The sequence below is a fragment of the Phragmites australis genome, chromosome 14 (assembly GCF_958298935.1).
Source record: "Phragmites australis chromosome 14, lpPhrAust1.1, whole genome shotgun sequence".
Lineage (NCBI taxonomy): Eukaryota > Viridiplantae > Streptophyta > Magnoliopsida > Poales > Poaceae > Phragmites > Phragmites australis.
In genome coordinates, this window is record NC_084934.1 from 8407427 (window position 1) to 8420788 (window position 13362).

The 13362-nt window shown below is 44.2% G+C and overlaps 1 protein-coding gene across 1 annotated transcript; it reads left to right on the forward strand.

The window, feature by feature from the left end:
- Window positions 1–9723: 9723 nt before the first annotated feature.
- Window positions 9724–11711, forward strand: LOC133891599 (chloroplast stem-loop binding protein of 41 kDa a, chloroplastic-like). The gene is made up of 6 exons (XM_062332326.1): window positions 9724–10169; window positions 10255–10376; window positions 10499–10601; window positions 10706–10844; window positions 10936–11213; window positions 11308–11711. The coding sequence occupies exons 1-6, from the start codon at window positions 9810–9812 to the stop codon at window positions 11497–11499; spliced, it is 1194 nt and encodes a 397-aa protein (XP_062188310.1). The 5' UTR covers window positions 9724–9809; the 3' UTR covers window positions 11500–11711.
- The last annotated feature ends 1651 nt before the right edge of the window (window positions 11712–13362 follow it).

Here is a 13362-nt window from a genome sequence, read left to right on the forward strand (position 1 = left end):
GCGGTGAAAATGAGCACAAATGGGAGTGGGTCTTTTAATGCCCACCTACCCAACGGTTCGAGTTTACTCGATAAACACATTCCAGTTAAAACCATAATGCTCGGGGGCTTGCACTCTCAAGTATTCAGTCGAGAACAAGCTTTACTCTTCGTCCGACTCCGTCATCGAGTACATAGTCGAGAATGAGCTTTACTCTTTGTTCGAATCCGTCATCGAGCACATAGTCAAGAGCTATAACACTACTCTCCGATCAATGGTACAGGTATGTCCTTTTCTACTCTCTGATCAAGTAATTTCTTCCTCGACCATAGAGTCAGGGGCTACATCGCAATACCATATTTCTTTTATATGTTTTTTGCAAAATTTTATCTGGCTCTGCGTCGATCACGTTAAATAGAACCAACGAAGGCATGTGTTGGGTCGATGACGGACAACTATACCTCAGGAGGCATAACGGCACAGAGATTGTTAGACATCTCATGCCTAACGACCAAAAGGGTTATGAAGTCCTAGTCTGCCTCGCGTGTGCTCTCTATTATGTTCATCTTTGTATGCTGATTGAATGCGCAAGTTGATAAAAGTTCACAGAAAATTCGATATGCTCTTTTTTTTTCTAATTGTGTATTAGTCTTTTCCTCATTATTACGGTCTTCTCGAGTATTCGAGGGCTGCGCATCTAATGGCTTATCTAGTTAAGATTTCAGGTGTTGACAGATGTGTAATCGTATGGTCTTGAGAATGATGACAACATGTACCTATCAGTCATTGCATCTACTTATGCTAATCCTATTTCATCGATAAGGGAATAGCAGACAAAAGCATAATATACTGGCAAAATATAGTATTGTTATGGGCATTCTCAGATCATAAAATATGTCTTAAAAGTGTCAAAGCCGAATGGATCATCAGTGCGAGGGACTCCCCTCATTATCATCACTAGGCAGGCTAAGCCTTAACGACTCGATGAAGGCTAGGACCACCGGCTGAACGCTTTCAACAAGTTTTGCGGCCTCCTCGCTAGTACAGTTGAATCTGACTGTCACCAATGAGGTATCGAGCGTGGGATCGTAACTCTTGAGGATACCTAGCAATGTGGCGGCGCTTGCAGAAGCTGATTGGGACATGAGGTCGAGTGTCTGCTCCTTTAGCTCTTGAAGAGCAAGGACCGTAGCATCCCGTTGAGCGATGGCTGCATCTCATTCAGTCATCATGGCCTTCCTTTTATCTCATGCGGTCTTCACTAGATTCATGAGTTTCTCCTGATACTTGGCGTCATCATCAATTTTCTTCATTGTGTTAGAAAGAAGTTTTTCCTTGTTGTTACAGGAGGACTCAAGGCCTAAAGAAGGCAAACCGGAAAATAACTTTTTTTAGTCACCCAATAATCGAATCATGCACTTGTGATCGGGGATAGACTTACGTTCAATTTTTTCCCTCTTGGCTTCAAGCTTCTTCTGGTGGTTGGCCTCAGCGGCAGCTACCTGAGCACCTATGACTTGGAGAAGGACCTTTATTGCTGCCCAAGGGTCATTGATTGGGATTGATATTGAGGTTTCATTTCCCTTGAGCTGCGGGTCTTCTTCGGGCGTGCTCAAGGCAGGATCTTTCGTATGAGGAGTTGGAGCCGAGGCTGAATCAACCGAGGAAGTCAGTCCCGGATGACTGGTCGAGACGCTGGCAGCCTGGGTTTCCACCTCTGTCGATAGTCTGCAATCAACAGAATAAGGGAATAGGAAAAGAAAAGATTGCCCTCTTCGAAATTGGGAAGTGCGAAATGATGCTTGACTTTGGCCTTTTGATGGTCACCTTCTTCGTTCTTGGACTGGTAGGCGGAGCCGGTGGAGGAATACACATGGGCCAGGCAAAGCGAAGGCATCTGTAGCCTGCAAAGAACCAAATGATAAAAATTATTATCTTAAGTTTATCGAGTGAAAGTATGACCAACTAAAGAGCAAAAATTCGATTGAAATTACCTCTTTGGTCGAGTCATCAGGCATGATGGTCTCTCGAGTTGGCGATTGTGACGACACGCCAGACGTCGCTAAAAAAGCCACCCACGCAAATTCATCATTAGTAGAATGACCGAGACAAAATTGATAACTCAAGAAGAGTTACCTTTTTGGCCGAGTCATCGAGTGTGGCGGTTGCTCGAGAAGGTGATTGGGCGGGTGCGCTCGCTGTCCCCTAACAAAAGGCCACTCATTCAAACGGAACACATTCAAGTATCCACCTAATAATTTGGAAGGAAATAAGAACATAATGAGAATTTTGATTTCAACACCTGTGGGCTCCTTCACTTGCACTTGAGAGGGCTCAGATCAGGCAGCTAGTGAGAAGACGAGGACGATCTCTTCGATCAAAGAGACCCCTCGGCCTCCTCATTGGCTGATCCTTTCCCCTTGTTGACAGCATCAGCAGAAGAAGTGCCGTCGAGATCAAAGACCTCGCTCGAAAGGATGTGCTCTTGGCGGAAGACTGGAGCATGCAGTCATACAGACAGGTCAGACCAAATAGATAATGATCGGTCCTACTTTTCCATTAAGAAAATCCTTACATCTGATCGAGGATTCGTGAGGGAATAAGGCAGAATGCCACATTCCGGTGCTTCAGAAGAGAAGAGCTTATTCAACTGGGCAGTGACATCCTGTGCAAGTAGGGCTAAAAAAGAGAAGAAAGGTTATTCGACAAAGCTCAAAGGTCATAGCAAAAAGAAAAGGGCAAAATGCTAACTAAGCCTTACATCTGGCCGCGTCCCTGGAGGCATCCTCATCCCCACTGTATTCCCAAGCCAGGCGCGTGCGCCCCTTCAAGGAGCTTAATCTCTTGCTAATAAAATCTCTGGCCACATGCCACCCAGTTAGGCCAAATTGCCTCAGCATACAAATTTTGTTGGCATAGTAGGTGGTGTGGTCGGACTCTCGGTGCTCTTGTGTCCAAGATAGATTTTGGACGGGGAAAAGGCCTCTATACACTAAAGGAAAACCAATTGGGTCGGGATTGGAGACGTAAAACCAAAGTTTTTCCAATCCTTCGACCAGGAGGAGGTTAGGGGACCATGATATAGGAATTTTTCATTCCATTCCTCAATTGGAAACCACACCCCCGACACATTTATTCTCTATAATCCTCTTCAGTTTATAAAAGTACTGAAAAAGATTTAAACTTGGCTCGATGCCAAGGAAAGCCTCACAGAAATGGACAAAAACACTTAGCATGGTGATGGAGTTGGGGTTTAGGTGGTGAAGTTCAATTTGATATCGATCGAGCATATTGAAAAGAAATTTGGAAGGAGGGATGTTGAATCCGCAACAGAAGAAAGATTCAAAAACTACAAACTTGTGCTCGATCTTGTAGGAAGGGAATCTCTCACCAGATGATATCCTCCATTCAACCAGGCTACGTGGCGGCACCACTCCTTCCGCTTCAAGTTTCGTCAGTCGAGACTCTTGCATCGCCGAGGGTGTCCAGGCCTGGATCATGAACCGTGCTTCGTCGTACTGATCGAAAGAGGCACCGACGGCTGCTACATCTGGCCGCTTCTACGGTGAAGAGGAAGTTGGGATCTTCTAAGAAGAACTGGGATCCATGGAACTAAATTTATTTTGGCGATGGTATGTGCTGGGGCGGAGAAAGCCGAGGGGCTTGTGCAAGAAGACTAGTGGTAAGGACAAGGAATGACCGCTACAAGTCCGGGTCATACGTGTAAACAATAAAAAATTTACCGTCTCTTCGACCACTCCCATATTTACAACGCTTCGATTGGCGCAAAGCGAGGAATGATGACAACGTGCGAATCTTTGCACGCCCTTCTGTCCGCATTAAATGCGCCTATACCCATCGTTTCAAATTTCGAAAGGTTTTTTAACTCTACTCGGAGTCGGGTGTCAATTAGTTGAGTTCTTTACTATTTTTCTTCAAGTATCGAGTGTGGTTAGCCGCAGGGCACTCGACCCAACTGAGCTTCCATTCGATACTCAAGGAAGGATCTGTCCATACTCAATTCTTTCAACTATGAGCCTGATCCACTTTACTAGACCAAGCTTAAACTTGGTGTCATTTGAGTGGGTGCTTATGGAAACCCCTCCTCCTGGGTAGAGTTAGGGGCTACTGTCGAATATCTAACTATAGGGTATATGCACATAAGAAGTATATCATACACAGACAGGGTATGTACAACACATATTAAGCAGCTCTAGATATCACGGAACCGAATCAGCGGTACCTGATACACCCGAAATCAAGGAAGTATATACTAGGAAGGTTTAGATTGGTTACCCAACTTGGAAAGATTAGTATCTAAAACAGATCTATCTACTTAAACATCAAGGAAGACAACTCCCTATCGACTACGGCTAGATGGGAGTCAGTATCTCACCCCTATATAAGGCGGAAAGACTGGGGGAGGAGGAGAAGGAGAGAGACAAGCATCAAAACCCCAACAGAGGAGCTACTCGGCAACTTTAGCCCTAAGTTAGATTAGATCCGATCTACTCTTTGTAATAGTCTTAGTCACATTACTTGTACTCAAGATCATCAATATACAACATCAACACCCCCACAGAGCATAGGGTATTACTCTAATCGGAGGCCCGAACCAGTATACATTGTGTGTCTCATCTCGTGATTAATCCCTACACTCGAATGTACCTAGTCAATTTACGGACATATTGTCAGGAACTAATCTTCGATAATATCATTTATGCCTATTATCTGAAATTTAGGATTGTTATGACATGGTATGTTTTCCATTGTGGCTGACAAAGTGGAGTGTTCTCTAGTTGGGAGAAATACCACACACAAGTTAATAGATTCAAAGGAGCATGTTACAAAGGATACAAGTGCAAACATGAAGCTGTTGCGGCATACAACAGTCAAATCATCCAAGCTGAGCTAAAATTGGCTAACTTCGAAAATAAGAAGAAGTGTGATGTCACATGTAAAGATGTTATAATCCTAGTTCTGGTTGTAATCATCATTATTTTACTATGTATGATGATGTGACTTGTAAGATAAATGTGTCAATTGTCAGTACCTTCATGCCTATTTTGCATATGTGTTGATCGACTTTTCGGGGGTGACCTGTGAGAACTATTGTGTATATGTGTGTGACATGAATTACTATGTGTAATGAAGGTGCCTTTATTATTGATTTACATTACATATATTTCATTGTATGCATGTATTGAGTGGGAGAGAGACGGAGAGATCGAGTAGAGAGAGGGAGGATACGGCTGGAGTAGAAGGGGGGAGGCACAACACTACCGGCTGAAGCTTTCAACCGCCAGTGATGCCTTAGGAATTATTACCGGCTGCAACCACCAGCCGGTAGTGATACCCAGGGCATCACTGTCAGCTGAATCCTTTAGCCAACAGTGATAACACCTTTCACTACTAGTCCACAGAGTCAGCAATGATAGTCCCCGACTATCATTGCCTGTTAGCCACTGCCGGCTCCAAAATCGGCAGTGAAGGGGGTTTTGGAGCTGGCAGTGAAATGGATTTCTGTAGCAGTGTGTGTAGCTAGTCTAGATGGATCTAAACCTAGTCAGCGACTTCCTCCTTAGCTTTTGTTGGCTTGATTGAGATTCTAATAACTTGTGTCTACTCCTCCGTAGGGCCTCCGACTCTATATTTATAAGAGGGTGTCGTATGTCCGCTGGAGTCATCCTTCATATTCTTGGAGATAAACATTTTCGGGTACAGAACGCCTTGGGTATCTACGGGTAATTTCCTTTCATCCAAAGATCCTTTTTCTGAAGATAAAAATATGCCCCATGAATTGCAAGAAACCTTGAAGTGTCTGGATATGGTAACTATCCATTATCTATTGGTTCAATGTACATTCTTTAGTGGAAGACTAAAAGATCAATATTTGGTGTCATATCAGTTAGGGCAACAATGTTGGCCATCCAAATCTGCGTGAAGACATGACTTTAGATCTATTTTAGTGCAACAGAGTTTTGGCAACCTCTGTCATTTAGAAAGGTTAGAAGAAGATGATCAAACTCCTAGACTATCATATACTAGCAATTTGTGAGGAATGGTGATGTCCTAAGAAGGGGTGAATTAAGACACTTAATAACCTAAACCAAATTAGCTCCAAAAATTTCACAAGATAAACATATCTCAATGTCTCTCTAAATATGCTCTAAATTTGTCTAGTGTATCTATTCTACCGCTCATTAGAATTGCAACCTACTCAAGCAAGATAAATTGCAAGCTTGTAAATGTAGAAACATAAATAAGGTAGAGAGACAAACTCGACACAAGAGATTTTTATATTGTGGTATCAATGGCATGAATGTCACCCTAGTCCACATTGGAGCTCCACAAAAGATATGCTCTCGGTTGGAACCCAGTCATGACTCTTCAGCCACCAAGGTAAGGTCTCATAACTAGCCTCTCTTCCGATCACTTACCATCATGATCACTTTAGAGCTTGAGCCACTAAGGCAAGGGTCTCTGCGTTCCTGTACACGTATCTTATCGCCGCTCCACACTAAGTCGGAGGGCCAACAAGCTTGCCGGTGAGTCACCAAGACTCCAAGATGTCGGCATACCTCTTGGTACAAGTTAGCATCACTACTTGATCCCTTCTTCAAGCTGCAGCGCCTAGCTACAACTCACTCTAGGCCTATAAATATTAAACACTCTCTAATCTTGTGCTTAATCGCCTTAGATGATCATTTTAAGCACTTTGGTGGCTTGGATATCTTCTCAAGTGTGTATGAGCTTTCTCTAGACTCCAGCAGCATGCCACACCTTCAAATGACTGAGATGAGGGGTATTTATAGCCTCATACCCGCCAACTAGCCGTTTTCCCAATAGCTCAGAAAAACTGTTAACACTGGATGATCTTGTGAGAACAGTAGTACTAACACCAGATCATCCAGTGAGTATAACTTTAGAAACTAGCTGTTAGAACTCCACTCAATACCTCTGTGAACACCGGACACTCCAGTGTACCTTCAAATCTATCACCTCACCTTCCGGTGAGTTATCTTGAGCCATCCGAGTATTTGCAGCCTCTATATGTAAAATGCTCTGGTTCATTCATCCGGTGTTCATTCCATTCACATTAGGTCATCCAGTGAGTTAAACAATCTCTTCTTTTCTTTGTAAATGCTCCGGTGCAACTATCTCTATGATCACCGGACTATCCGGTGAGTTGATCTTTATTCTTTAGCACTTGGAATCGCCTCTGCAAGAAATACTCTGATGCTTTATACCCTTCATCACCGAACTATCCGGTGCCTTCAAATCTTTTTGCCGTGAGGTAACTTTGCTGCATGAATGCTCTAGTGAGTTCAACACACAAAGCATTGGATAATTCGGTGAAGTCATCAGCCTTCACTTTGCCTCTGGACAAAATACTCCGGTGCCCCTAAACATCGGACCATCCGGTGTAGTCATTTTATCCAGAACTCATCCAATTCAATCAATCTCGAGTTTGACTGTGGTGGCTTCTTCATGCATTGCATCCATGAGACCTATTAAAATATATATTTGATAAGCATATTAGTGCCATTGACTATATTGTAATTAATCGCCAAAATCACAATCATTACCTAATAGGGCCATTTTCGCTACACACTTTCATTTATTTACTGACAAGTTTGTGTGTTGTAACTTCTGTATAGTATTTGCTCCAAGTGACATAAATTTACCACTACGTTCAAACTTTTGTTTACATTTCCTTTGTTAGAAAAATACTTTATTTATATGTTTTTTAATCATGAGGTTTGATAATGTAATGTATAAGTCAACATTAAGAGAGCTGACTCAGTCTACTAGCAACAACCCAAATGTTGATTCAAAGATCTTTGTTGGTGGTTTATGAGACAATATTTTCCCAAGATGACCTCACACTTTACTTTGAGAGGTTTGGCACGATAACTGATATTGTCATGATGTATGACAAAATAATAAGAAGGCCTATGGATTTGGTTTTGTTAAGGTTTTGGAGAATAGGTTTTATGACTTGAATGGAAGAAAAGTGGAAACTAAGATTGCCAAACCAAGGGAACAGGACCACTGACACTATAACGGTATGACTGGGGGCAATAGAAGCCATGCTAATAGCTATGGTGTAATGTACTTGCCATAAAAAATGTTCTATATGTCCTTCATAATGGTCCTTACTTGGTTCATCCATATCCTTAATTATGTTTATGCACCACATGGAATTGTGAACTATGGCTACATGATGAACTAAACGGACATCTCAAATGATACCAGCATGATGGCAATGCAAGGCTCTCCTATGATGTATGCAGATTATGGAAGATCATATAGATATGATCATCCATGTGAATCCTTATCTCGGTCATCGTGGTTTCAATCTTAGAAGTGATACTCATACGACTTTTATGGTTTTAAAGAGTGGAGGAGTAAATCAGACAAGGAACATCATCTTGGGAACCATGCTCACTGGTCTTAAGGACCTTGGATGATATGTATCGGTTCTATCCTGAGGGTCAGACAACAATTTTGGTTTCTTCAAGGGGGTTTTGGTTGGGTATATTTTGATGAAATATACACCGACCAATTCTACGTGCTATTTGTGGAAGCTCCTGCACCCCCTCCAACTCAATATCAACATAATGGTGTCTTCAGTACCGAATGAATGGCTGACGGTTCAAACATTTTTAAACTATTTGATTATAACATATGGTGATTAATAGCAATGGCCTATAGTTTTACATATTCATCTATTAAATTAACCATAATTTATTAGGTGCTTACATCCCAATACATATCATTTATATCATTGCGCCTGATTGTACTACACAGTCTTGCTCCATTCTTTTGGATGTTATATTTTAAATGTACATATATAGCATATCACTTTTTTTAGACCAAGAGCTTTCCTCTTTATTAATCTTTAGGACTACAGTAGTACTGCAAAACATTGCAATGGGAAAGGGTGCCTAAATACGCCAATATTTTGAGTCCTAATTGGCAAGATGTTTCTTCTACAAAGGTGAGCCACAAGGCTTAGCTCTTCAATATCATCAACAATATAAGAGACTCACCGTAGACTCTCCTAAGGGCATGCCATGCATTGTTCTCGTGCATATCAATAAATTCACATAACCATTGAATCATTGCCTCGTGTCATGGTCCTTAAAAAACTTGTAACCAACACTAGAGAATTTTCTTTCGAATACTTATTCTAGAGAATTCTCTCAAAATATCTAAGATTTACGTTCCTGTATCTATTTAAAAGTCTTTTGCTAGTTACCTTATTTTATAATCTAATAAAATGAGAAGACATATATTTTTAATTCAGATACAAATGGTAATGTAAGAAACTACGATACCGCTGTTGTAAAAATGTATTCAGTATGTTTGAGTGTATTTCATAAACAAATATATTTTGACCATACTATCATAAAACTATAGATTTAAGCTTCTGCTTCGGCAAACTCAAAATTTGGTGGACATTTGTATCATATACATAGTATATCTTCTCTTCTCTTTCATGGCTGAAATTTAAAGACACTGGCAGAATTAAGCAAGTTGTTTGACATGTTCAAAACAAAACCTTGCATGATTACGTTACTGCGAAGTGTGAACACGTGATGCAGTGGTGCGTGGTCTGCCTTATTTCAGCACAAGCATCCATTGCCACGGTGGCATCATCCCACATCCGACGTGGCGCTCTCTCTCCCTCGCGCGCGCGGGAAAACAACGGAAGCCGTTAAATAACCACCAGTGCCGAACAGCCTCACACCTCGCAAATCTCCTCTATCCCCGTGTCCACCACTCATCACTGGCCCCTCTCATCTCCTCCTTCTCCGCCACCAATGGCCTTGTCTGTTGCCACCGCCGCGGCCTCCACGAGCACCACCTTTGCGTCCGGCCGTCGCTCGACCTACTCTCAGCGGCTGCCCTCGCAGTCGCTGTCGTCGTCGTCCTTCCCGAGCGCGTTACCGCGTGGCTGTGCTGCGAGGAGGCGAGCGGCGCCGGCGTCCCGGGCCGCCATCACGGTTCGCGCGCAGGCCAAGAAGAGCGTGCTGATCGTGAACACCAACAGCGGCGGACATGCCGTCATCGGATTCTACTTCGCCAAGGAGCTGCTCGCCGCCGGGCACGCCGTCACCGTGCTCACCGTCGGGGACGAGGGCTCCGACAAGATGAAGAAGCCGCCGTTCTCCCGCTTCTCGGTAACCTCTGCTGCATTGGACGTCGGCGACTATTGGAGGTTGATTTCTTGGTTGAGTTTGTGATGGATTCGTGTGGCTGCGGCAGGAGCTGACGAGCGCCGGGGGCAAGACGGTGTGGGGTGACCCGGCGGACATCGGTGCAGCCGTCGGTGGTGCGTCGTTCGACGCCGTGCTCGACAACAACGGCAAGGACCTCGACGCTGTCAAGTACGACTCCACCGACCTCTGCTTTTGCTTCGGTGTTCGCTATTCATTTCAGGGCGCACTCATGAGTCATGACGCATCTCTAATTCTTCGTGCTGACTTGTAATCGTTGGCTGTGCGCGCAGGCCGGTGGCGGACTGGGCGATGTCGGCCGGCGTGGGGCAGTTCCTGTTCATCAGCAGCGCTGGTATCTATAAGCCGACGGACGAGCCACCGCACGTCGAGGGGGTAATGCGCGCACTCAGCTCGATCATTAATGCCCCTCGTGACTCAAGCAGAATCTATGGATTTCATGATTGATTCCATCTCCATCCATGGCAATGCCAACGCAGGACGCCGTGAAGGAGAGCGCCGGGCACGTCGGCGTGGAGAAGTACATAGCCGAGCAGTTCAGCAGCTGGGCGTCGTTCCGGCCGCAGTACATGATCGGCTCCGGCAACAACAAGGACTGCGAGGAGTGGTTCTTCGACAGTAATAACTAACAACCCATCAACTCACTTCTCTTCCCCGATGATGATCTCCAAGAACTCCAAACGAAAATGTTCAATTTTCTCGCGTGCAGGGATCGTGCGGAAGAGGCCGGTGCCGATCCCGGGAAACGGGATGCAGCTGACCAACATCGCCCACGTCCGGGACCTCTCCAGCATGCTGGCGCTCGCCGTCGAGAACCCCGGAGCGGCGGCCGGCAAGATCTTCAACTGCGTCAGCGACCGCGCCGTGACGCTGGACGGCATGGCAAGGCTGTGCGCCGCTGCCGCGGGCGCCGACTTGGAGATCGTCCACTACGACCCCGCCGCCGTCGGCGTCGAGGCAAAGAAGGCCTTCCCCTTCCGCAACATGGTAATTAAGCACAAGGCTACGTCGATGTCACGGTGTTCTGCTGTGAGGTTGGAATGATTATGATTCGGATGGTGTGTGAACTGCAATAATGTAGCATTTCTACTCGGAGCCGAGGGCGGCGAAGGAGGTGCTGGGGTGGACGAGCACGACGAACCTGCCAGAGGACCTCAAGGAGCGGTACGCCGAGTACGCGAGCAGCGGCCGGGGCGAGAAGGCTATGACCTTCGACCTCGACGACAAGGTCCTCGCCGCCTTGGGGAAGGCGCCGGCGAGCGTCAGTGTATAAGCAGGCAGTGCCAGCGAGTCAGCCATGCATCAACGACCCCCTTGACGCCGGAAAGCCAATTTTTTTTGTGGATACACTGACTGCCCATCCTGGCACGTTGCAAAGGAAAGGACAAATAAGAGCGAATTTTTCTAGTGCAAATAAATGAGTGCAAAAACTGTTATACATGCAACTCTGATCCAGTGCAAATAAAGATCGTGATTAGTTGCTCACACGGGATAATCTGGTCCGACATATGTATATAATTTTTTTATAAAAACGTGTTTGGTTGCCCATTGTTTTAGCTGGCCAAACGGATGTAAATATACACCTACAGTCTGACTCGGGAAGAAACTTCGCAGCCTGATCCGACGGATGCATAGCATGTATCTGTTTATATAGACAGACTCACTTATCAGTATCACAAAATTATTTATATACGAGCAACCAATCACATTCTCTTGCATCAATCTATACGGTCTTAGATTTAGTTAATCAAACAGAATCTCAATTTAATCTATCTAAATAAATACAACTAATCAAATAATATATTTTCTCAACAAATATAACTCTACTCAAATTACTTCTCCTCAATCTACCTATACAATCCATACAGACTAAATCATGCTAGCAAAATCGCACCCAAAGCAATGGAGCTTGTACTCACAACAACAGTGTGGTGGTGCAGTTGGCTAACACGTAGGTCCCACAGGTAGCAAGCGAGTGATCCTGAGGTCGAGGGTTCGAGGAGCCTCCCTCACCCCAAAAAATACTGTGCAGGGTGATCAGGCGATGACTTGTCCTGTGCGTTAGTAGTGATTGGTTGGGTTCATCTAAGATGATTAAATGGGTTAGTTGGACTAGTCTAGTACGGTGCAGCAAAAATGATCCTATTAGATTATGATTTTAATTTTGATGATTAATGGTAATATAGTTATTGAGACTAATATATTTGTTAAGAATATATGTTAGTAGGTCTTATAGATACAATAATACATCAAGAAGCCACTGCAGCCGGGACAAAGTTCGATTGAATTGGAAAAAATCCCAGAGAAATTGTTCTCACCGGAAGGTTCGACGCTGGAAGAATTGCACTCACCGGAGCATTATATCTAGAGGCAGTTTGCCTCACTAGATGATTCGGTGATAAAGAATATATACACCGGAACAATTCTATTAGAAGGGGCCTAAGTGGATTACACTCACCGAAAGATCCAGTGATCAAGATAGTGCACACCAGAGTCTTCACTGGAGCATTTAACATAGTGTGTGGAAAACCTAGAAAAAAAGAAGTTCTACACACCAGAAGGTTTGGTAATGAAGACAGTGTACACCAAAGGCTTCACCGGAGCATTTAACAAAGTGTGTGAAATACCCAGAAAAGAAGAAGTTCTACACACCGGAAGGTCCGGTGATAAAAACAGTGCACACCAAAGTATTTTGTGTAGAGAAGAAGTTTGACGCGGTCTGGCTCAAGATAACTCACCGGATAGTCTAGTGATGAAGAGAATGTATACACTGAACAGTCCGGTGTTTAGAAAAACTTTGAGTGGAGTTCCAACGGTTAGTTTCTGAGAATGTACACACCGGATGGTCCAGTGCTTGTACGTCTGTTAATGACGGATCATCCGGTGTCCACAGAATATGTGAGCCATTGGGATAACGGATAGTCCGTGGGGTTGAGGCTATAAATACCCCTCCACTCATTCATTTGAAGTTGCTAGAGTCCAGAGAAACCCTTATACACCTAAGAAGACATCCAAGCCATCCAAGAGCATAAAGTGTTCATCCAAAGCGATTAAGCACACCATTAGTGAGTGATCAGTGTTTATAGTCCTAGAAAGAAGAGTTGCTAAGTGCTGCAACCTAGAGTGTGGATCAAGG

Bases quoted from the DNA above. Each gene is read 5' to 3' on its own strand.
- LOC133891599 (XM_062332326.1), top strand. From the start codon at position 9,810: ATGGCCTTGTCTGTTGCCACCGCCGCGGCCTCCACGAGCACCACCTTT. The intron at 10,377-10,498 runs GTACGACTCCAC...CTGTGCGCGCAG, and splicing joins AAGGACCTCGACGCTGTCAA to GCCGGTGGCGGACTGGGCGA. The intron at 10,602-10,705 runs GTAATGCGCGCA...ATGCCAACGCAG, and splicing joins AGCCACCGCACGTCGAGGGG to GACGCCGTGAAGGAGAGCGC.